Source organism: Schistocerca nitens, chromosome 9 (assembly GCF_023898315.1).
Source record: "Schistocerca nitens isolate TAMUIC-IGC-003100 chromosome 9, iqSchNite1.1, whole genome shotgun sequence".
Taxonomy (NCBI): domain Eukaryota; kingdom Metazoa; phylum Arthropoda; class Insecta; order Orthoptera; family Acrididae; genus Schistocerca; species Schistocerca nitens.
In genome coordinates this window covers 335,721,455-335,739,700 of record NC_064622.1, presented here as the reverse complement: position 1 = coordinate 335,739,700, position 18,246 = coordinate 335,721,455, and the positions used below count along the sequence as shown (strand labels likewise).

At 38.5% G+C, this 18,246-nt stretch overlaps 1 protein-coding gene across 1 annotated transcript in view; it reads right to left on the bottom strand.

Annotated features, from left to right (window-relative positions):
• Positions 1-2,410: 2,410 nt before the first annotated feature.
• The window catches only part of LOC126203300 (cadherin-23), a 420,699-nt gene continuing 404,863 nt past the window's right edge, over positions 2,411-18,246 (bottom strand). Inside the window, exons 28-30 of the mRNA XM_049937557.1 lie at positions 17,974-18,097; positions 12,388-12,512; positions 2,411-4,150 (exon numbers count right to left, since the gene is read on the bottom strand). Of these exons, the coding sequence (XP_049793514.1) occupies positions 3,970-4,150; positions 12,388-12,512; positions 17,974-18,097 (430 nt within the window). The 3' untranslated portion in view covers positions 2,411-3,969. The remainder of the gene's footprint in view (positions 4,151-12,387; positions 12,513-17,973; positions 18,098-18,246) is intronic.

Genomic DNA, 18,246 nt, shown 5'->3' with positions numbered 1-18,246 from the left:
CTTTTAACATGATTTAGCAAGTAATAGTGATGATGCAGACAGCTTGTTTCAGATAAAGCTGCAGCAATTGTTGGGAATGATTAGGCAACAGAAAATTAAACAATGGTAGTTTTCAGGGACAGAATGAGTCATTGATAGGCAGGAACAACAAAGGAAACAAGCAACAATTACAGGTTACTCATGTTTTTAAGATTCTAGTTCAGACTGGTCAGTACTGTTGTGGAAAGTCAGTACGGGGGCATAAAAGTGTACTAGTGGTGCTTTTGTTCAAACAAGTTGCAGTATTGGTAGAGCACAAGCATCTGAATGTCATAAAACAACATATGGAACAAAATGTGGCATTCGCTTTGTACTGTATGATCTGGATGAATCGGACCAAGATTTGTTGCTATGGAGATCTGGGATACACCCTGTGGGCACAAGAAGTACAGTTCCAGGAAACTTTAGTGTTTGTTACCATCATATGAAAGTGTTTCTGGATAAGTATTCTTTCCTACAAAGAAGTTGTTTTGATCCATTTCGGATTCATAAGAAGACAGTGAAGTGTAGCCTCAGAGAAACTGATATAAAATCAGTATTGAAAGCGAATCAGTGCATGGGTCTTAACATGAAACCAGGGCAAAAGTTATATCTTTACCTCTGAAGTATGTCTAGAACAGTGGTCGTCAAACTTTCTTTGCTCAAGGGCCAATACTGACACTGCTGAGTAGCACCTCGAGCCGCATATGTATTCAACTTTACTAATTAGTAACCTACATAAATTAATATTTTATGAGCCCCCAGTACACCCCCTATAGTAACAGTGTGATATGTTTACCACCAGTCCCAAGTATTGATTGCTGAAAGTCAGCACCTTTCAGAACACTTTCTATTGACTGTTCTCTGTTTTCGACTGCTATGACCATCAGCGACGACAAAGTTGTGACACTGTAATTGCCTCTTGTTGTGCTGTGTCTGTGAGCAAATGACTAACAGACTAATAACAACAACTGTACTTATGCTTAAACACATTATGTAATATGATCACAAATGTTTATTAAATGTTATGAATGTCATTTTTTTGCTGTATTAGAACAGGCTTAATTTAAATTCATGTTCCTTGCAACAAACATGTACCACATTTGAAGATGATCCATGTTACTTCTGTTTAAAATTGACACCACAGTAGGTGATCGGTATGAGTCACACCCTCAAGTCATCAGTACTGAACGACTAACATTCCGCCTCTCGTATCCTCTAACCCTGAAGTTCTACATTACTTATCCCTCTGCCCCTGAGTTAAGTAGCCAGATTTACTTAGGTTACAGCCAAATTCACCAATCTCAATTAAAATTAAGCACATCTTAAACTGACACTGTCTCTGTAAGTATTTTTGTTTGTTACTGAGCATGAAAAAGAAGCTCTTAGCATTGGTTAAGTTTTTGGATTCAACTGTTAGTTGCGGAGGTGCACATTATTATAAAATACAGCTGAGAACTGCAGGCCACACAATCACTTGGTTAGGGCCTCATGCATCCCAAGGGCCACAGTTCGACGACCAATGGTCTAGAACCATTTTTGATTATTTTGTCACAGAAAAAGGCTTCAGCTGACGAATTGATTTTTATTAATTTTCTGCTTTTCTTTTTCAGTTTTATCTTTCCCTTTTTCAATTTTTTTCCTTTTGAGTGCCAGTGCCCTAAACTGTACCACAGATGATCCTGCAGTTCTGGGTGAGAAGTAACTGTATTTCAATCTCACTCAGGTAATTTTTGAAGTATGCACCAGGTGTAATTTTGAGACACTTGCTGTTCATTTTACAGCACAACTAGACAGGAAAAGTGTGACTATAGTCTGTCTAGTTGTATAAACTAACTCCTCTTATTAATTTGTAAATAACACAGAATGTTTCCAGAATGAAAATTTGGAAGCTAGAAAATGAGATACTGGTGGAAGTAAAGCTGTGAGAACAGTTTGTGAGTTGTGCTTGGGTAGCCCAGTCAGTAAAGCACTTGCCCATGAAAGGCAAAGTACCCAAGTTCGAGTCTCAGTCTGACACAGAGTTTTAATCTACTAGGAAGTTTCTATACAGAATGTGATGTACAAGATAAGAAATCTAAGAACTGCTTTGTATTAAATATCCACCATTTAAATTCTAATAATCATTTCTCTGTTCCCATTTGAATGATATACTATAGTTATTAGTGTATGTTGAATAAAGCCTCAAATTTCTGTAAATTCAAGACTGCAAATTGAGACCTTTTAGTGCATACCTGCTTCTGCACTCACCAACAAATTCACTGAAAGTGCATATAAATTGTCATAAATTTTATAAAAATGTAGAATATCATGTTTATTCCTAAATATGTTCTCTTTTCATAACAACATGTTTCTCTTCTGGAAAATAATTTATTTACATAAGATCTACAAGATGAAGTTAATGTATACATGTATTGAAACAAATATTTACAACAACATAATTTACAAAACAGTGGTATTAATACATTATGAAAATAGTTTAACATGCTAATTTTCATTTATTTTGTATTTAACAGCAGTAAACTTGAAGAAAATGGAAGTAAGTAGGTTGCTCCAAGCTCCATCTTGTATTACAACATAGCACTTTCACACAATGAGTGTAACATGAATTTTTTTTTCTTTGAATGTTAATCAATTTAGACATATGATATATGTTTCTGGCAATGAGGGATAAAGGCAGATCATGTAGTATTCCCTCAAAAATGGTTCAAATGGCTCTGAGCACTATGGGACTAAACATCTGAGGTCATCAGTCCCCTTAGTATTCCCTCACTTGGTCACATTTATATGATAGAATAAACTTTCCTCAACTAGAAGAAACATTTATGCCATTTTTAACATTGATTCTCATATGTATGATATCGGCATCTGAAGGATAATTGTTAGAAACTCAGTTGTGCTGTAAAGTGGGATAAATGTGATCTTCCAGTGTTTTTGTGAGACTCGTCCCAAAAATGTGAGCAAATTTTATTACTTCTGCTTATTTCATTGATGTCTGTACGTCTGTGATGGGTACCATGGTAGACTAACAGAGACTTACTTAAAATTAAACTTGGAACTACAATCAACTGTTTTATATTCGTGAAACAAAAATACTTCTAAGATACAAGAGTGATAGTATGTGAGCTGAGACCATGATTTAAAGATTGAAAGTAGTCATAAAGGACACCTCTGACAGTGGACTCATACTAAAAGCAATAAACAGTGACAGAATTTTAAACTGGTTGGTAACTTACTGACAGCTGCAATGGTCACATATTTCTCCTGCCTTTCTAAACATAGTGATTAATGAATGTCACAGAAAAGCTATATTTTATGCTCTGGCTTAGTATCGCAAAATTCACTGCAGCTTTGGTTGATAATATGACTAGTAGCTGCAGCAAAATAAACCACAGCAAGAAAGTTAAATAATTCTGAAAGATACTTATGAGACCGCACAAGTACTGTTTTGACTGCATCTCTCATTCACTTCATGTAAGATATTCATTTCTTATTTGTATTTATACATATATGGTAGTTTCAACAGCCTTCACTTGCAGAATCACAATATTTAAGCAACATTTATCACAGATAGAAAGTTGGCAGTTGCTGAAAGCTCTCACATACTAATTTCAGAGCAATAAAATGTTGAAGCATGATTTAATTTATTTTTATAATTGTTGTAAAAGTATCGAACAACTTTATATTATTCACTCTTTAGTATGCTGCTGAATCCCTATATCGTCAGGACAACTATCACTTTTTCTCTGCTGAATGCACAAGATTCAGCTTGTAAGTAGATATCTGTTGGATATATCATCAGAAAGACATTTCTTATAACATTTGTCATTGCATAGCAATGAATACCATATTAATAAGCTATTTACACATATCAGAAATCTGACATGAGGTAGTATTTCTTGCAGTGTATCTTTCATATGCCATAAAACACGTGAAATATATGATCATAGTTCATCGTGCTGGGATGCTGTGGTACGAGAGGTTGTCATGAGCTCCCCATTCTGCTTGTGGTGGAGGTGGCCCCAGGACAACAGTCGGAGCTCCGCCACTTGCTCCCGATGTGACAAAGCTGCCAGCAGGCACTGACAGTGTGCGTGGAGGTGGCAAGCAGCGCTTCAGCTTCTGCTTGTACCTAATTAACAGACCAATATAAATTATATGTTGCAACCAGAAGAGATAAGAGGCTCAAAAAAATTCATATTGAAGGCTGTTGTGAAGACAAAAAAGTAAATCCTGCTTAGTAAAATTGTCTAAACCATTTCTTTTACATTCTATGAAATTTTGAATGAACTGCAGATGCTGATAACTCCATGGCACAATATTTTGGTGTAGAGTCTTCTGGCCTTTTTCAGCCAGCAGGCAAGAGATTTTCATTATTTCATGTTCCATTCTCTCCAATTTCAATTATCTTAAGTGTCCACGAAAGGCGATTCTGTTGTTTCACAGGATGGTAGTGATCTTTCTAACACCCTGTGAGGTGGTGCTGTGTTAAGACACTGGACTTGTACTTCAGGAGGATGTGAAAGAAAGAAAAATTCACTCGTAACCATGTGCAACCAGAGTTGAAGAGTCTACAGTACGATACAGCTACTGAAAGTATCAATCAGTATGTGGTGTGGCATGAATAGAGAAATCTACAAGTGAGGAAGCAAGTATGGTGAGCTTCAACACATTGCACAATAATTTCTTATAATTGTGGGTTGTACAAAATGATATCAATTTTATTTTATTTTCACACTTACAACATGTACAAGAGTTCCACTTACAAAATTTGAAATCAATACATTCAGTAGTTTTCCTGTAACTACGCAAAACTTGTAACAAACTTTTAACAGTTTGTTGAGATAAAAGCTTGAAAACTGGCCCTGACATTTAATTCTGAAAAAGTAAAGTAAAGCCTGTGGTGTAAGCTCTTGACTGGGCTATTGGCCTGCCTGTAGTTGTAGCGAGTCTCCACCCTGACACTAGAAGGAGAGGGTGATGGGTCCCTCACTGTGGCTGCCTTTTATCAGGAAGAAAGGTCTCTGGTACTAATTTGATAGCAGGTTGAGTGGGCCTGGAACTGTTCTGGAGGGAACAGAATGAGGAAAAATTTGTGTACCTTTCCAGGATTGAAACTCCAGCTGGACTGTAGTGCTCTACCCACTAGGTGCATTTATAAATTGATGACTAGAGCTCATTCAAATCAAAAAGACACACATGATTGCAATTCTCTAGCTTAATGTGATAATCCTAATTGGTTACTTAGGCACGAGAAGGGCTGTTCTTCACACCTATCAGTAAAGTGTCCATGTGCGGTCTGATGTGAACAACTGATTGTGAATCTGAAGAGAAGTTATTGTTTCTGTCTGATGTCAGTTAGGCTAAGTATGGTGAAAAAGATGTCTGTCTAGCTTTAAATGAGTGGCACTTCATCTGTCAATGATTTTAGTCTTTGTGAAAGTGTAAGCAGCCTGTTTGTGTGGAGAGTTCGTTAGTAAGTTTCATATTCTGTGGATCATTTGTACGATTAATCATAATGATGTGGAACAACTCATTTTACTTTCACTTTAAACATCTGTATGTGCAAATGGCTACATGCTCATTATCTAAAATTTTTTTTAGAACTATTGTGAATTAACGATTCCTACTCATCACTTTTTACATATTATAAAATTAGAAGCACACCTGCACTCTTCAGACTATATGTTGGGGGTGTGCAGAATGGAAAGAACTGTGTTGTGTTTCACATTGCAACCTTGACTTTGACATTCATTTACAGAGTTATTCTGTTTGCCAAGAGAATGTGCTGAAAGTTACCTTGTGTCATTCTGTGTCAATTCTGGTGTGGGGAAATTTATTTAGCTGAGTGTAGAAGCACAAATGAACAAAGCTGAACCAAACAGTAAAAACCCTCTGCATCACACATGAAGGTTCAAATCACTATCCAGAAATCCAGGTTTAGCTTTTCCATGGTACCTCTAAATGCCAGTATTGTTCCTTTGAAAAGGACACAGCCAATTTCCTTCCTTATCCTTCTCCAATTAGAGTTTGGGCTCCATTTCTAATTACCTCATCATCAACAGAACATGAAGCTCTAAACTTCCTTCTTTCTTTCCTTAATCTTTCATACTCTCATGCAGTTGTGTGATAGACGTGATCTTTCACATTATGGCAATGATCTTTTTGATCTCCTTATGCAATTCCAAATTGCACCAGGCCTCTGGCAGACATAAACTTTATTGAGGTTTAAAATCATTCTGAGAGATTTTCTTTGCATTGTCCCAGTTTGCCAACATATGTGCAATGCACTGTGATCTGGAATCATGTCTTAGTAAAATGACAGATAAATTTGATAAAATGGAAAACAGGCTATGTAAAACAGAAGCCAAGCGAGGTGGTGGTGTGGCAAGAGGCTGAACTCATATTTTGGAGAAGAGTGATTCAAATCCGTTCTAACCATCCATATGCACGATTTTCACAGTGTCTCTGAATTGCTTACTGCAAGGGGCAGTAGGCTTCCCACAGAACACTAGACTGAATCTGTCCTCCTTCTAAATCAGAAGATGAAATAGATCAATCTATGAGAAAAGTTAAGGAATGTGAACAAGAAATTAAGCCAAGGACTGGAAAACTAGAAAAGGGGTCAATTCATAATTATATCAATGTGAAATAATCCATAATTTGGTTTACATCACGTGATGCTTTTGACATATCAAAATAAAACAGCTGTGGAAACTTTGTCTGATATAAAATTATTCAATTTTCTTTACAGTGAGGAAGTAATGAAATGGTGACTCCAAAGTTGACTACTTTAAGACTGAGAAAACAGCAATAGAACCTGTCATGATTGTTGTGTGTCTTATTACAAAATTCATGCACTAACTGTCAAGAAGGAATTAAAGGCTAGTCTTATTAAGAGCACAAACAATGAGAATACAGACATTTTTTTAAAGAAATGAAGGGAGACAGGCAGAGGTAGGAAAGAGAAAAAAGACAGTTGGAGAAAGACAGGATAAGAATTAAAACCAAGAAGGGGAGAGTTAGAGCAGTTTTAAGTGTAGAGGTTGAAAATCTTAAACACTGTTGGTGATCATAATGGATTAAAAAAAAAGTCAGATGCAGCTCAACCTGGTATGGAGGTTATTTGTATTGACAAAGAGGCATAATTTAGAACTGGTTACACTTTACAACTTAAGGTGTTTCTGTCTTGGCAATTTTGAAGAACTGGTTTACTGTGAATCTTCAGATTTGTGTGTGTGTGTGTGTGTGTGTGTGTGTGTGTGTGTGCAGCTGAGTTACTATCCAAAGATCACATGGTTTGTTCATTTGAACCAAGGCACCCCACGATAAATATCTCATTGTCTAGAATATACACAGCTACAATAAAATACAAGAGAGTTTAATTTATGGGGTAATGGGATTTCTCTCTTCAAATATAAAATCACGCAGTGATTTTCACCCAAACTGGCATGCCCACCACAAAATCAATGTTAAATTATGTTGCCTTAAACAGTAATTTATTGCTGAAGTTACAATAGACATTAATAACCAAAGACAGAGAAGCCCTATTTACTACTAGTACATTTTTTTTGTCACCACTGAAATTCTGTAGTCAGAGACTCTTTATGTAAGATTAGAAATGTTGCCCTAACCTCCTTACTCACGTCCCTCCCCTAGCTCCCCATAAAACTCAGTAGTTATAAAACAAATGTGATGTTTAGAACATGTCACCACTGTTAGACTGCTCTGGTGTTCTTAATGTAGAAGTGTGTAGAACAGATTGCAGGTTATGTGTTATTCGGTTCTTTTTATTCTCATGGGTCTACAACTCTACTGCAATGAAGGCTAGTGTTAAATTATTAGTTGAGATTGTGGTACATAAACTATGAAAGTTGATGTCAAATATCTTCTAACAGGTCCTTCTTTGTCTTTTGTCAATTCTTAGTTTTTTCAAAGTTGGACTATGGATGCATTACATTTTCACCTGCATGATTGTCCATTTTACATAGCTCTAACATGATTCACCATTGCAGAACCCATTTGGCTACTGGTACATTCCCCAATAATCCATTTACAAGCCTCTATGCAGAAGGTGTCATATTATCACTGTCATTCTGCTGTGTTGTACTCCTTCGCAAATATGCTTGTGAGTGTCCTCTATGTTGCCAGCTATCTTTTATCATTTCTTCAATAACGCTCTTGACTGGCAATGTGAGGCCACTACTGTTTCTTAGTTGTCTCCCAGAGTTTGTTTTTGTATGGTACTATGAAAGCCTGAGCTCACTTTACCCACTATATTCCTGAGGGAGGTGGGGGGGGGGGGGGGGGAGAGAGTCTTCCCTACCCCCACCCCTCCTCCTATGGCTCCAAGCTCATTTTGGTACCTCTTTGCTCCCGAAGAACATTACTCTGGGTTCAACCATTCGCTCTAAGGATAACTATGAAATCACTCAGCTTCCAATGAACACTACTCCGGCTTTGATTGTTTGCTCAACATTTCTGGATGTTCATATGCAGTTTGAGAATAACAGCTTAATGTACACCGGTGGCTGTAAGGTTGACCATGGCACAGGATGCACCTTTCTTGTTGGCAAAGAGGTTTCTATATATCACCTTTTAAACTAGTTCTTAGTATTTACCTCTGAGATGTTTCTTTTCATTAGGTTATCTTGTACATTGAGCTACACAGAATCTCTAAATCTGTTGTATGCTCTAAGTTTTTTAATGCTCTGCAGAGCCTCTGTGCAATGTACACATACCATCCTTGGAAGTTATTTTGGACTTCTTTGATAGGATCACTATGGTAGAGATTGTAAGTGAAGGAGTCAGACAGCTGGCAGAAGCCTTCCGTCAGGAAGTCTTTGCAGTTCATCTTGACACTGTTGGAGCCTTTATCTGCAGGGAGGATGATTATGTCATGATTTGTTTTGAGATTGTGACTGGCTGTTATTTCTTCTTTTGAGTGGTTAGTGTTCTTGGGAAGGGTTCCAGTGAAAGATAGTGAGGCCATGTAGGAAGTTAGGAATTTCCCGGAAGGTGACCAGGGTTGGTCAGGTGGAAGGGAGAGAGAGTCTAGGTTGGATGGTGGTATGAAGTGAGAGAAGCTAAGTCAACATTGGGATTAGATTGGCTTTGCTTGGACAGACTGGTACCAAAAGAGTTTCCATTGTGGGGTTTTCTGGTAAGATTAACAACAGCATTCTGCATTTCTTTGGATTCTGGATACTATGGAGAGTCTATCTCCCTCCTCTCCCCAATAACTCTCCACATACCCACCTTCTCCATGCTCCCCAAAATCCACAAACCCAACCATCATGGATGCCACACTGTAGCTAATTATTGTTTTTCTACTGAAAGTTATCTGTTCTTGCTGACCATCTCGAACCAATTGCCCAAAGCTTAGCCTCTCACATCAAAGATCCTAACCACCTCCTTCACTGACTCTCCCTCATCCCTCCCCCTTTACCACCTGGATCTTTACTAGTCACTGTTGATGCCATCTCTCTATACTGCAACATCTCTCACCCCCATGGCCTTGATACTACTGAACTCTACCTTTCCCAATGTCTTTCAGACTCCAAACCCACTACACCATACTAAATATATCCTCACATGAAAGTACTTCTTCTATGAGGGAAGCTATACAAACAAATCTGCAGCACAGCTATGATTACCTGCTTGGCACCCTCCTATGTCAACCTTTCTACCGGCCATCTAGAGGAAACCTTCCTAACGTCCCAAAACCCCAATCACTTTGTCTAATTCAGGTTCACTGATGATATCTTCCTGATCTGGATTCTGGGCCAAAACAAATCCCCATTCATCCACAACTGTGACACCTCATCTTCACTTCACCTGGTCCTCATTAACTCAATAGACCAACTTCCAGGACATTGATCTCCATCTCTCTGATGGTTCCATCCACACCATATTCAACTTAATAGCCTGCATTTTGACAGCTGTCACCTCTTCAACACCAAAAAATCCCTACCATAGATCCTGGCTGTCCATGGACAGTATATACGCAGTAATGAGAATTCCCTTGCCCAATATGCTGAGTGACTTCACAGAAAGGCAGTACCCCCAAAACTAGCCTCAAACATATTTCCATGCCATACCTTCACACACTCCTAATCCTTCCACTATGCCCAATAATCAGCTACAAAGGAGCAGGTCCCTCATCACCTATTATCACCCTGGGCTGGAGCAACTGAACCAAATCCTTCAACAGGCCTTTATTATCTATCATTGTGCTCATAAATAAGGGACATCGTACTCAAGGTCTTTCCCACTCCTCCTAAATTGGTATTTCATCATCCACTCAACCCACACAACGTTCTTGTCCATTCCTATGCCACTCCCACACCTTACTATTAGCCACAGAGATCATATCCTTGTGGAAGACCCAGATGCAAGAGCTGCCCAATCCATCCACCTAGCATTTCCTACTCCAGTCCTGTCACCAGCTTATTCAATTCCATCAGAAGCATAGCCACCTGCAAAAGCAACCATGTCATATCCCGACTCTGCAGCAATCACTGCCAAGACTTTTATGTCAGCATGACAACCAATCAGCTGCTCACCACATTGTATGATCACCACCAAACTGTGGATGAGAACGAAGTTGACTGTCCAGTGACACAACATGCTCAGGTTCAATGGCTGGTTTATAATCCATGCCACCTCTATCCTTCCCTCCAGCATCAGTTTGTCTGAACTATGCAGATGGGACTTACCCTTGCAACACATGCTTTTTACCTGTAACCCTCCTGGTCTCTGTCTCTGCTAATCCAATATCCCCACACTCTCTATCCAACAGTTCCCCCTTCCTCAGTCCTGTTACTCCCTCCCTATCTACACTTCCATGTCATCTGCATCATGCGCCACAACTCACCAGCTGTGGTACCCATGAGTCACATGCCTAGCCCATGCAACTGCCACCCCTCCTTCCAGCACTTCTTGCCAGCAAAACTGCTGTCTCCCTCTGAGCCACTAGCTTCATATCCCCAACACTTCATCCTGCTTTTGCACATCCAGCTAGAATAATGTAAAGTGCCAGTGTATATGTGCATGCATTAGTGTGTGTGTGTGTGTGTGTGTGTGTGTGTGTGTGTGTGTACTCTAGCTCATCACAGGATGTATTGCAAAAGCTATCAAGTTTTCTTTCTCTTTGTGCATGCTTGTCAATGGCTCAGTGATTCTTCTGTTATTTGGTGAGGGGTCTCCTTTACTCCTAAATTATTTACATTCTGCAAGAACTTTCCTTATTATATGCACAAATATTACAACCTGAAACTCTGAAACTGACACAAAAAACTTACATGTTCTGTTGCATTCCTCAAGGTGCAGTTGTTGTTGTACCTGCCAGTGTATACAGCGTGGGACTATTAAGTATTTTAGAGTTTCATAATTTGTAGTTTTTTTGTGATGGACTTCATTTTAGGTACTGCAGTAGATTTGATTTAAGGAAAGATCATATAGAAAGACTCAATTGTACAATGTTAATCTGGAAGTGCCCCTATAATTCACTAAATAAGTCAGTTAAGGATTTGGGTTCCCAGAGATTTGCTGTATTCATTGGTAGGATAATTAGAGAATGATATTGCACCTATATAAGTGGTGACATGGCTGTTAAGACAGTCTCCATCAGAACAGATCTGTCTTCCACACAGAATAGGGGTATTATATAATGAATCAGTTCAGATAATAAAGACATCAAAACTAATGTAAAAGAAATTTAAAAGGCATCTGTAAAGCATGAGCTTACTTGAATTAGAATCTCAGTTTTACCTCTTATACTACACTGGAGTAGAAAACAGATGATGATCTTATATAATTAATGTAGTTTTTGAATTTAGATGTTTTTATTCTCCTCTCCAACATTTTTTGTGCACTTTTCCCCTCTTGCAACTTGCACATGCTTCATTATCAAGGAAGCTAATCCTATAGAAAACTGTGATCATCAGTAACTAACTGACATGATCAGTTCTCTCTCATCTTTATTCTTTCACTTACCCACACATGTTTGTAATGAATTTTTCTTATCTCTTTAGATTATTTATAAAACTCTTAAATTAATTATCTGTTGTTTGTCACACAGCATTGAAGGAGACAAGATACACAGATAAAATAAAATGGTGATCAGTACACTTCCATCACAACTTGAAAAAAAAAAAGGCATACACAACAGGGGAAGGAAAAGACTAGATCCTGTAGTTCATTTCATACCACAGTTGGAAACGCTATTATCATATCAGAAAATAACACATATTTCTGAGCTTTAGTAATCTAAGAGATAATGACATCATCATTTGGTGATGTTGAAACTTCTATTTCTTCATATATCAGTAGGTTTGTATTAAATAAAAGAACTGGAATTGCACTTACCCACTATAAAGGCAGCATGTGACAATAACAGCAATTAGAGCTGCTGCACCAACAAAGCCAGCTATTGCCAGCACCCACAGCTGTATCCACGATGCTTCAGCCTTTGCAATAGGTGGAGCACATCTCTGCAATATAAAATAAATTGCTGCTGCAATTGCTCAATCAAATGCTGCCTTCTTGTTATTCAGTTATCTTTGTTATTTGCCACTGCATTTCCATATCAATGGTTCAAATGGCTCTGAGCACTATGGGACTTAACATCTGAGGTCATCAGTCACCTAGAACTTAGAACTACTTAAACCTAACTAACCTAAGGACATCACACACATCCATGCCCAAGGTAGGATTCGAACATGCGACAACAGCAGCAGTGCGGTTTCGGACTGAAGCGCCTAGAAACGTTCGGCCACAGTGGCCGGCTCCATATCAATGCGGTATTTAGTATATACAGGCCTAGGCTGAAGTTGTAGTGTGCACCCTACCAGGGTGAATTTTGTGAAAATAAACTTGCAAGAAAAGCATTCAAAAGCATTTTTTTAATGGAAAGGATGAGCTGCAGCACTGGCAGCATCAGAGTGTCATTTCTCCTATTTCACTGAGTCAGAGGGCCACTCCTCTGGTTTGATTCAGAAACCTGATGTCACCGTGTGATTTTGCAGTCATAGATTTGTATCCGATTCCATGGCTAGTGGAGTTGTTGGCAAAGTTGCAGGAGGGGGTAAAGGGGTGCGAGGGAGGAGTGGTGGACAGTATTTTTCCCAGATAGCCAACTTCTCAGACTTATTTACTACTCAGTACCCACTGTGGGCTTTACCAGTTTAATCATTTGGCTTTTGGAATCTCATCTGTGCTGGGAATTTATCAACAATATTTGGAGCAGTTGATTGAGGACATTTCTTGTTTAATGAACTACCTTGGTGACATCCGGATTTCACATTCTACGCAAGAGGAGCATTTATTAAATATACAGACAATTTTCCAGTATCTTCTGAAGAATGGCCATTATTGCAAGCTGATAAAAGTGCAATTTTAGCTCCCCAGGCTGCACACATCTGCCATCCTCTTCAATGGCTTCATCAGCAGGACATTTAGTTTGTCTGGTCTGTGGATTTCAGCAGTATTTTCAGTCCCTCAATCTGTGTTTGTGCTCTGCTCACTGCTTGGCTTCTTTTATGCTGGCTAAACCTTTAGCCTTGGGGAGTGACATGCCCCGATGTGGCACTAGTGTGGTTCTGTCCCACAGAACCCGGATGGGACCAAACAGCTCACTGCTTACATGTCAAAGACACTTTCTATAGTGCTGAGGAATTACTCACAGATGAGAATGAAGTGCTGGCTATTATTTTTCAGTATTAAAAACTTTCACATCTTCATGTATGGGGCAAGGTTCTTCCTCGTCACTAACCACAAGCCACTGGTTTCCTTACTTGGCCCTCATTCCAAGCTCCCAGACAGGATTGTCCACTGACTGCAGAGCTGGGTCCTCTTTTCAGTTTTACTGCTCCACTACTCAGCATAAAAATGCTGATGTATTAAATTGGCTGCCAGTGGGGGCCGATCTACAGTTCACATGTCAGGAGGTTCTTGTGCACTCAAATTGGACAATACTTTGTAGCAAACCTTTTTGGATTTTCCATTGACAGCATGAGAGGTTGCAACAGCCATGGCCACCATCAATCGCAACATCAAACGTCTGGGGTGAGCTTGTGGAGCCTGTGCACAGAAGTTGACTGCAGTGCTGTGCCAATTTTCTCCTTGGCCAGTCCCAGAGCACCCTTTGTACAGGGTGCACATCAATTTTATGGGTGCATTTTTGGGCAGCATATAGTTTTTGGCAGTCGATGCCTTGTCTTGTTTCTAGTATGTAGCCAAGCTATCCTTCACTTCACTGACTGTCACTGTTCACACATTGTTCATCACTTCTGCTATTGAGAGATTTCTCAGGAACCTTGTGTCCAATAAAGGTTATTAATTTCTGTCACAGGAGTTTGAAGATGTTTGTGTTCCCAACTGCCATCCCAACATCTGCTCATTGCCCCATTTCAGCCTGCCTCTAAGTATGTTGAAGAACCAAATAAAGAAATCCACATCTGCCTCTTCCCATGACAATGCATTGTCGCATTTTCTGACTACATAGAAGCTGACACCTGTCAATACGTGCAGTCTCGCAGAATGCTTGCTTGAGCACCAGCCGTGAGGTCTCCTGGATTTTTTGCACCCTGGTTCGCATGTCCTGGACCACCATGGCTTGCTGTGTTTTCCCTCCAGGGTGCTGTTCATCCCCAGTCTTTTGGTCAGCAACAGTAAGATGTTCAAAAGTATTATTTTGTTCCTACTTAGTGCCTTTTTCACAAAACACAAACAGCATATAGAGTCTCTGTATGGCTTTTAAAAAAGGCTAAGCAAGAGCACTGCAGCTACACAGTTCTTTTATGAAGTATATTGCCTGTTGGACCAGAGGATGCAAACTGAAGCTATATTTTTAGACTTGACCAAAGTATTTGACAAAGTAAGCTATAGCTTACACATCATATAGGGGATCCATTTACGCATCTTATAGCAACATATTTATTGAATCATTAGCAATGCACTAAACTGACATACAAATTAGATGAAAGAAAGACATCAACTTTCAATCCACCAGTGAAGCATTAGTGCAAGGTATGCTTCAGTGCTCAATTCTTGCTCTCTTTCCCTTCCCCATATTATATTAATAACACTGCACAACCTAATAATGCCCACATTATAAGCTATATAGGTGACACCCCAATCTTATTCTATGGTAGAGAATATAAGGAAGTAGAATCTTTTGCTACTAGTGATGTAAAATAATTAATGAAATACCTGAACACTGAGGGCCTCAAGGCGAATGTCACCAAATCTTAATTATTGGCATTTAAAACAGGCTGTTCTCACCAAGGTATATAGAAAGTTCTCACCACACCAGTGTAAACAATGTACATAATATCTTGGCAACAGAAACCAGCACTGTAAAATTCTAAGTGTGTATGTTGATGAAAATTAATTTTGCATGTGAAAAAGTCAACAGTGGCTTGTATCTGGTTAGCCAGCTCACCAATACAGTTCCTAGTCAAACATTAGAAATAGTTTACTGTGAAACAATTTACAGCATCCTTAGTTACAGGTTGAATTATTGTGCTGTGCAGCTGATGCCCACTTAAGAAGAATATTGCTGTTACAGAAATGACCAACAAGACTTATTGAGTTATCCAACTGAAGTTATCACGTACAGTATGTACATGAGCCCAACACCAGAACAAACTATTCCTACTTTTGGAAAAGAATAAAATTAAAAATGATGGATAGGAGCCCTTGCATCAATGGATTGGTTTGGTTTACCAAACTACAAAACTATTTAAGAACATGTAAGGAACTGATTTTAAAAATGAATTAAAATCTTTTCTAATAGAAAAATGTTTATATTCAATGAATGAATTCCAAGACACTGCTAGTGATATGAGAAGATCAGTCATAAAGTAATAAATGTATAAAATAGATGTAAGATGCAACTATAATGGTACATATTATTTTGTAAATATAATCTGTCATATTGTTTCATATTGTTATGTCTGACATTCGTAAAAAGCCATCATTGTGCTGGTTTCACGCAAAAAAATCTAAATAAATAAATAAAAATCTGAGACAATCAGTGTGTAAACTTGGCTCTGACTCATATAACTGTCCATAATTTGAAAGGAGAATCTTCTAATGACTGAATTCCCTGTCAGGCACATTCTGGTGACTTACTCGGTAGCATAAAATGTCAACAGATGGTAGTACCACTTTCAGAATGAAATGAATTTTTTATTCTCTATAACTTCTCAATGGCAGGAAGAAAAATAATTTAAAAATTGTAATGAAAAGTGTCTCCCTCTGGCAGTATTAAAATTGAAGTGACTAAAATTGAGCCCTTAACTAAGAAAGATCAGCACTGAAAATCAAAAATGTGCAAATCCATGTGTTCAGTCTGTCATATATTGTGGCATTATATGCAAAACAGGCTGAAGTTGTAGTTTGAATTTTTTAACTAGACACAACCTGCTTTGCTCTGGTGTGTGCTGTATATCATAAATTAAGGCACAAAAGATAAAGTTTCATAAATATGAGAATGTTTGGATGAAAGTATAATTAATGTGCATAGCAGCATACAATAATGAAACAAGTAAACCATTGGTTGTAAAATTTATACACTCAATGTCACTATGCTGTCTCATAAATACAATTTGGGGACTATATAAACAGATATTTAGAGATATGTTGTGTATTCAGTATAATTTATCTTTACTTACTGACTCAATTGTAATCAAAGCATTAAGATTTTCTTGTAATCCTTTGTATGAAAACAAATACAAAGAACAGGACATTGTCAAGAACTGATGTAATAACCAAATCCCAAATTACATTAAAGGCTTGATAGGAAAACACAACAAACTGTTTTCTATATGGGAGTAATTACTGTTAACAGAAAAACTTGAGAGCGGTTATAATGTAATGAATAAATAATATAAAAATTTAGAAATAAAAATAACAACTCACCAAATAGTAGAGGCATCAGGAGTTCAGGATTATGAGAATGAAGGATGTGTTGTGAGGACAACTCCCAAGATGTCATGGGTTCTAAAGTAGCTATTTAGAACCTAGTATGTTGTGGTCAGTAACACATTCTGCCACTGAGTGGTCTGCTCTGTTCTTGGGCACAGTTGGGTAGTGGTCATTCAGTCGGGAGGCAGGTGGTTGGTGGTCATGCTCAAATAAAATGCTGCGCAAAAACTGCAGCATAATTGGTATATGACACAACTGCTTTCACAAGTGCCCCTGCCTCTGACAGGATAGTATAACCCTCTGACTGGACAGAAGCAGGATGTGCTGGGTAGGTGAATTCGACAGATTTTGCACCTGGGTGTTCCACAAGGATAGAGCCCATGTCGCAAGAGATTGGGACTGGATGTGACATAAGGATGGGCAAGGATATTGCATAGACAGTGGACAGCATAATACCATTTTAGGAGAGTGCTTGGGAAGGAGTGTGGATAGGATGTTCCTTATTTCCAGGCACAATGGTAAAAAGTCAGTGCTGTGTGCTGTGGTAGGTGTAATATACTGATTTTGCAGATATGGCTCGGTTGTAACCACACAGGAGATAGGGACCAGGAGTGGGGAACGGAGGGAGGGGAAGGGGTAGGGGTAGGGGTGGGAGGGAGGGAGGGAGGGAGGGAGGGAGAGAGAGAGAGAGAGAGAGAGAGAGGCTCAACAAAGGATTTTTCCGAAAGGCAGCAAAATTTTCACTCCTGTTTATGTGCCAGTCACAATGACTCAACACTTCCACTGTTTGGTTTGTTGCTGCCTCTACTTTAAATTTATTCAGTTCTGCCAGAACTTTCAACTGCCATATAACTCTCAAAAATTACAACGAGGAGGTGCTTTGTCTGTCCTGCTATAAATATCTGCTAAACATTGTAATAACTGAAAATGAAAATTAACTTTACATTTTAAGTAACATCTATGACAGGTCATTGTCTTTTCATGAAAGGAACAATACATCTACAGAGTAGTTGCTCATCTCACCTGCACTGCCTGAACTCCAAAGTCACTGTACACTTTATCAAGGTCAGAATTGCCAGAGTCTCGTAGTAATGACTCCATATCTTTTAGATCATAACTCTCTTTTCCCACTAGTTGGAAGCAAGAACTGTAATCAGAAATATGAAATTTAGGAATAGCACTTAAAATATGACTTTACTTATATGTTTCTTTAAGTCATGATAGTGAAAAAACCTAATTGAATAATACTTGATGATGACAAGGACAGACTATTCAGCTAATATAATATAAGATATA